The sequence below is a fragment of the Colletes latitarsis genome, chromosome 3 (genome assembly GCF_051014445.1).
Source record: "Colletes latitarsis isolate SP2378_abdomen chromosome 3, iyColLati1, whole genome shotgun sequence".
Classification (NCBI taxonomy): domain Eukaryota; kingdom Metazoa; phylum Arthropoda; class Insecta; order Hymenoptera; family Colletidae; genus Colletes; species Colletes latitarsis.
Genome location: NC_135136.1, coordinates 43,983,867 through 43,990,416, shown reverse-complemented (window position 1 = coordinate 43,990,416; position 6,550 = coordinate 43,983,867). Strand labels below are relative to the sequence as shown.

At 47.3% G+C, this 6,550-nt stretch overlaps 1 protein-coding gene across 1 annotated transcript; it reads right to left on the bottom strand.

Moving 5' to 3' along the window:
• Nucleotides 1–4,044: 4,044 nt before the first annotated feature.
• Nucleotides 4,045–6,121, bottom strand: Cpr5 (cuticular protein 5). The gene is made up of 4 exons (XM_076762540.1): nt 6,053–6,121; nt 5,634–5,835; nt 5,301–5,554; nt 4,045–5,214 (listed from the first exon to the last, which is right to left on the bottom strand). The coding sequence occupies exons 1-4, from the start codon at nt 6,065–6,067 to the stop codon at nt 5,005–5,007; spliced, it is 681 nt and encodes a 226-aa protein (XP_076618655.1). The 5' UTR covers nt 6,068–6,121; the 3' UTR covers nt 4,045–5,004.
• Between the last annotated feature and the right edge of the window lie 429 nt (nt 6,122–6,550).

The following is a 6,550-nucleotide window of genomic DNA, read 5'->3' as shown; positions in this document are numbered from 1 at the left end:
CCTAACCCAGACCTAACCCAGACCTAACCCAGACCTAACCCAGACCTAACCCAGACCTAACCCAGACCTAACCCAGACCTAACCCAGACCTAACCCAGACCTAACCCAGACCTAACCCAGACCTAACCCAGACCTAACCCAGACCTAACCCAGACCTAACCCAGACCTAACCCAGACCTAACCCAGACCTAACCCAGACCTAACCCAGACCTAACCCAGACCTAACCCAGACCTAACCCAGACCTAACCCAGACCTAACCCAGACCTAACCCAGACCTAACCCAGACCTAACCCAGACCTAACCCAGACCTAACCCAGACCTAACCCAGACCTAACCCAGACCTAACCCAGACCTAACCCAGACCTAACCCAGACCTAACCCAGACCTAACCCAGACCTAACCCAGACCTAACCCAGACCTAACCCAGACCTAACCCAGACCTAACCCAGACCTAACCCAGACCTAACCCAGACCTAACCCAGACCTAACCCAGACCTAACCCAGACCTAACCCAGACCTAACCCAGACCTAACCCAGACCTAACCCAGACCTAACCCAGACCTAACCCAGACCTAACCCAGACCTAACCCAGACCTAACCCAGACCTAACCCAGACCTAACCCAGACCTAACCCAGACCTAACCCAGACCTAACCCAGACCTAACCCAGACCTAACCCAGACCTAACCCAGACCTAACCCAGACCTAACCCAGACCTAACCCAGACCTAACCCAGACCTAACCCAGACCTAACCCAGACCTAACCCAGACCTAACCCAGACCTAACCCAGACCTAACCCAGACCTAACCCAGACCTAACCCAGACCTAACCCAGACCTAACCCAGACCTAACCCAGACCTAACCCAGACCTAACCCAGACCTAACCCAGACCCAAACCAGACCTAACCGTAGGACCCAAACCAGACCTAACCGTAGGACCCAAACCAGACCTAACCGTAGGACCCAAACCAGACCTAACCGTAGGACCCAAACCAGACCTAACCGTAGGACCCAAACCAGACCTAACCGTAGGACCCAAACCAGACCTAACCGTAGGACCCAAACCAGACCTAACCGTAGGACCCAAACCAGACCTAACCGTAGGACCCAAACCAGACCTAACCGTAGGACCCAAACCAGACCTAACCGTAGGACCCAAACCAGACCTAACCGTAGGACCCAAACCAGACCTAACCGTAGGACCCAAACCAGACCTAACCGTAGGACCCAAACCAGACCTAACCGTAGGACCCAAACCAGACCTAACCGTAGGACCCAAACCAGACCTAACCGTAGGACCCAAACCAGACCTAACCGTAGGACCCAAACCAGACCTAACCGTAGGACCCAAACCAGACCTAACCGTAGGACCCAAACCAGACCTAACCGTAGGACCCAAACCAGACCTAACCGTAGGACCCAAACCAGACCTAACCGTAGGACCCAAACCAGACCTAACCGTAGGACCCAAACCAGACCTAACCGTAGGACCCAAACCAGACCTAACCGTAGGACCCAAACCAGACCTAACCGTAGGACCCAAACCAGACCTAACCGTAGGACCCAAACCAGACCTAACCGTAGGACCCAAACCAGACCTAACCGTAGGACCCAAACCAGACCTAACCGTAGGACCCAAACCAGACCTAACCGTAGGACCCAAACCAGACCTAACCGTAGGACCCAAACCAGACCTAACCGTAGGACCCAAACCAGACCTAACCGTAGGACCCAAACCAGACCTAACCGTAGGACCCAAACCAGACCTAACCGTAGGACCCAAACCAGACCTAACCGTAGGACCCAAACCAGACCTAACCGTAGGACCCAAACCAGACCTAACCGTAGGACCCAAACCAGACCTAACCGTAGGACCCAAACCAGACCTAACCGTAGGACCCAAACCAGACCTAACCGTAGGACCCAAACCAGACCGAACCATAGGGCCCGACTCAGACCTAACCCTGGGGCCCAACCCCCAGATCTAACCCAGACCTATCATAAACCCATGAAAGGTTGGGTCTGGGTGGGTTTAGTATAGGGTGGGATTAGGTCTGCAGTCCGAACCCCCCCACCCAGTCCTAACCACAGATGGTTAGGTCTGGAAGGGGTTAGGACTGGACGGGGTTATGTGTAAGGTGGGTTAAGATTGCAGTCCGAACCCCCACCCAGTCCTAACCACAGAGGGTTACGTCTGGATGGGGGTTAGGACTGAAGGGGTTAGGTATAGGGTGAGTTATGACTGCAGTCCGAACGTCTCACCCAGTCCTAACACCAGGGGGGATACATCTGGATTGGGGTTAGGACTGCAGGGGTTAAGTGTAAGGTGGGTTATGACTACAGTCCGAACCCCCAACCCAGTCTTAACCATAGATGGTTAGGTCTGAAAGGGGTTAGGACTGAAGGGGTTAAGTGTAAGGTGGGTTATGACTACAGTCCGAACCCCCAACCCAGTCTTAACCATAGATGGTTAGGTCTGGAAGGGGTTAGGACTGAAGGGGTTATGGGTAAGGTGGGCTATGACTACAGTCCGAACCCCCAACCCAGTCCTAACCATAGATGGTTAGGTCTGGAAGGGGTTAGGACTGAAGGGGTTATGGGTAAGGTGGGCTATGACTGCAGGCCGAACCCCCAACCTAATTTTAACTGTAAAGGATTAAGTCTGGAAGAGGTTACGACTGAAGGGGTTCGATCTACTAGAGTTGGATCAGGTGTTGAATGACAACGACATGCAGTCGTTTTATTCGTACTCAAACAATTACACAATCGGAAAGAATACTGATGAAAACTGGAACGCGTAGGTTGCATCGGAACGGTTACTAAACAATCTAAACCTTGCGATGCTGCTCGAAACCCTTGTTGAATCTAATGAAACTTATGACAGTGCTGGATGGTCGGAAACCAAGTAATCCAAATAATGGCTAAGAAAAGTCAAACATCTTTGTCCGAACGAAAAGTTATTCAAAAATTATGGAAACGAAGAAAATCCGACAGGGAAATTGCTAATATAACGGGAACGCCTTCGATTGCGATTAAAATTTAAACAAGACGAAACCATTAAAAATAAACCGCGGCAAGAATGACCAAAACGACTAACTAATCCTGTCGAAACGCGTATGCTGACGAGAGGAGCTGTTAGGTGGGATTCTATTATCTCCACGCCTTAAATATACCAAAAGACAGGTAGTTTCGTATTTAATAACGTGTTTCGGAACGCCTTGTTCTCGCCGATCCGTTTCCGATACATTTTACGAACAAAAAACAACGAAGCAAATGCAACGAAAAAGAAAATTTCGTAGCAGCCGTCGAGCACGGTTAGGCATCCCTTCTGGTATGGGGTTGCTTACTATCATCGTTAATAACGCGATGCTATTATGGATCGGTGAATGTATTTATTATAACCCTGAGAAACCCAAAACTTGTCTACTTTTAATGGATTTTTCTAATAGTGTCGTTTACCAATATCTCAACGATATGGTAATATTCTTTTCTCCACATTCATAATTCAGCTACTTGTCGAGCACGGTTTAAAGGTTAACGGAAATGGAGGTTAACGTTGAATTTTTATTACGCCAAACAATAAGGAACGTCTAACAGAGAGAGAGGAAGGGAATAAATTTGTACGACATAATTTCAGATACGAGTCTAAGATAGAGAAACTCGATTGAGTGGTTTTATTGAAAATAATTGCATACCGTTCGTTTAAAAGGTTCCTTTTTATTTTTGCTCGTTAATACGCGTTCATTTTAACCGTGCGATTTATTAAAGACACCTGTCATTGGCGCGCTAAAAATATTTCAATCCTGACCGCAGTGTTTCCAAAGCGCCGTTGTCGAATGTGAAAATGCGTATCCATAGTTTTCGAGTATACAATGTACAATTTTGCGAAGCGAAGGGAAAAATAGTGTTAGTCCAGGTCGAAGGAGACGATACGTTGTTGCATTTACGATTTCACTCGGTTCTGTAACATGAACGTTGTCGAGGAACGTATCCATTTTCTTGTTCTCGTTAAATCGACGTAAGCCAACCTAAGCGTTTAAGTATTTTTAATCCAAGGTTGATGCAAATATTAAACGACTCTGTCGGATCTTTGCTAAATAATAGATTTATTTTTTATCCAGTAATGGTACTCGTCTAAAAAAAAAAAATGTATCTTCGGTAGAAACGCGTACATATGTACATACGTCTCGTCGCTCGTATCTCGTCTACACTTTCCATCTTTGGAACTTTCCAATTAATGACGGACAAGTGCGAGTAAGTAAAGCGGTGATCGATAGAGGATCCTGTTCGATTTAACTCTGTTTGTTCGCCGAGGAGGCTTATCGTCTATTGTAAAATGCGCGAGTATACTATATTTCCTATAAATATACGTATAGTTATCCGCAATATTGTAAAGTTTGCTCTTTAAGCGAATCAAGTAAAGATGCGAGCGTCGTTGCGATGCTTCGTCAGAGTGGACGATAACGAAAACTGTCGCGTGGCGGGGCGTTTCAATCACGATTACGTTTCGAAATAAAATAAAATGAAAAAGTGGGAAACGGATGGAAAGGACGGTCGGATGGATAGCCACGTCGTTCTGGTGGTCCAAGGTTTCTGGAATCGTGTTTCTTTAAATGTTTTCGAAGCTTGCTCGTTATTCTGTCTTTACCGCGAAGCATAGAAAGAAATATTTTGGAACGGAAGCGGAACAAGATACCCACGACGCGAGTGTATCGGTGAGCAGGATTGCTAACGAAACGGCGATAACGGTCGGATGGAATAATCGATGATAATAAAGAAGGGGTTGTAAAAGAGGATAGATGCAGACTTATGCAACGGTATCGATGAAAATAGTCGGCGGCGGCGGCGGCGATGCTAAGTTTCTGGTCGCGCGTTTCAGGGTCTGGGTTAAGAAAAGCGCGAATAAAAGCAGAGGAAAATGGAGATAAAGAGAATGGGATTCGAGTAAAACGAGTGAAATCGAATCAAGCCGAGTCGCGTCGCGTCGCACTAGGATCGGTCGTCTAGTGCACTTTGACGATGCCTCCGGCGCCGTAAGGACTTGTGAGCAGAGCCTGCGTACCGTACAGGGAGCCTTGCCTTAACCCGAGTCCCAGGCCGAGACCTACTAATCCTGTATTCGCTGTGACTAGGTTCGTAGTGGCCACCGCCGGAGCTGCTGCTGCTGCTGCTAGCAACGGTTGTCTCAATAGAGGTGCACCGAGCAGTGCGGCCTGTGCAACGAGCAAACGGTTATTTGAAACGAGTGGTCGGATCGAGAGCAAGGCATAGCACTGGTAAACGAGATTAGAGAACAGACCTGGGGACGAACGGCTACAGTGGCGGCAGCGGCGGAAGGCGCGGCTATTACCGAGGTTGGTCGTGCGAGTACCGGTCGCACGGCTGTTGCGGTCTTGACCGTGATGCTGGGGTCTTTTTGAACGACAGCGTTGAAACCGTTGATGGGGTCGGCAGCGTACGAGACCACTCGACGCGAACCATCTGGCTCGATTAAACTGTAACTACCCTGAACCACGTCGCCGTTACGAGTCTCCTCTTGGGCCTTGTTATCACCTTAAAAGTTTGTCAAAAGATCGCCGCTGTTATACCACCGACTCTATTCGATCAAACGTTAACGATCCTACGTACGTACCTGTAAGACCATCGGCGACGCTGTAACTAAAACTGTATTGAGGATTCGGATCGTAATGCTCAGTTCTGACGACTGCAGCGGCGGCTGGCGCTGGGAGTGCCGCTGCCACTGCGGCTCCGGCAGGAGCAGCGATTAATCCTGCGCCTGGCCCAAGTATTCCTGCCTGGGCGACAGTTACCAAAGTGGCCAAATAACCAATAATCTGCATACATTTAAACAAACCAATATTACATTCATTTATAACAACCTCCTCGTGCTTATATCGACAATTTTACGATCTCTCTTCCCTTCATTTATTCTTTTCTCTTAAATTACATTTTTCTTTTTTTTTTTATTTCCTTTAACCATCGACAACATTTAAACGAAAATTTCTCTCTTCCATAGAGATGATAGAAAAAGGGAGAAAGGTCAAGAATTACTTTGTAATCCATCATGTTGATCGATATCTTAATAACGTTCCGATGTTTCTCTAACAACTGCGTGTCGTCGCTTTCCGTTACCGTGGATTTTATACCAGTTGCTCCAACTTGACTCCGCCCTCGACTTTTCTTCGGGGATACGTACGCCCCACTGTATTCAACGTACTGTCTCATGTACACCACCATCTATTTCCACCGCTCATCATTCTCGCAATCATTCTCGCTGTATAGGTGAACGTAATTGATCGTGCCTTTGCCTTTCATCGCAACAAACTTTTTATTCCAACGAACAATACGTTTGTCAAAATCTTCGCTTCCAACGAGTAAATTCTTTATCGTATCGCCATACTGACACCTCTTTTCTTTTATGCCGTTTCATGACTGGGATAACGCGTCACGTACGTGTTAACGGGCAAAATATATTTATATAGGCAATTTTACCTATCTCGATTAATAAACAAATTTCTTTTATCTTTATCTTGAATAAAAAAGAAACCA

Coding starts and splice junctions, on each gene's coding strand:
- Cpr5 (XM_076762540.1), bottom strand. Junction 5,555..5,633: donor CGTCGCCGATGGTCTTACAG/GTACGTACGTAG, acceptor CAAACTTTTAAG/GTGATAACAAGGCCCAAGAG. Junction 5,215..5,300: donor CTGTAGCCGTTCGTCCCCAG/GTCTGTTCTCTA, acceptor CTCGTTGCACAG/GCCGCACTGCTCGGTGCACC.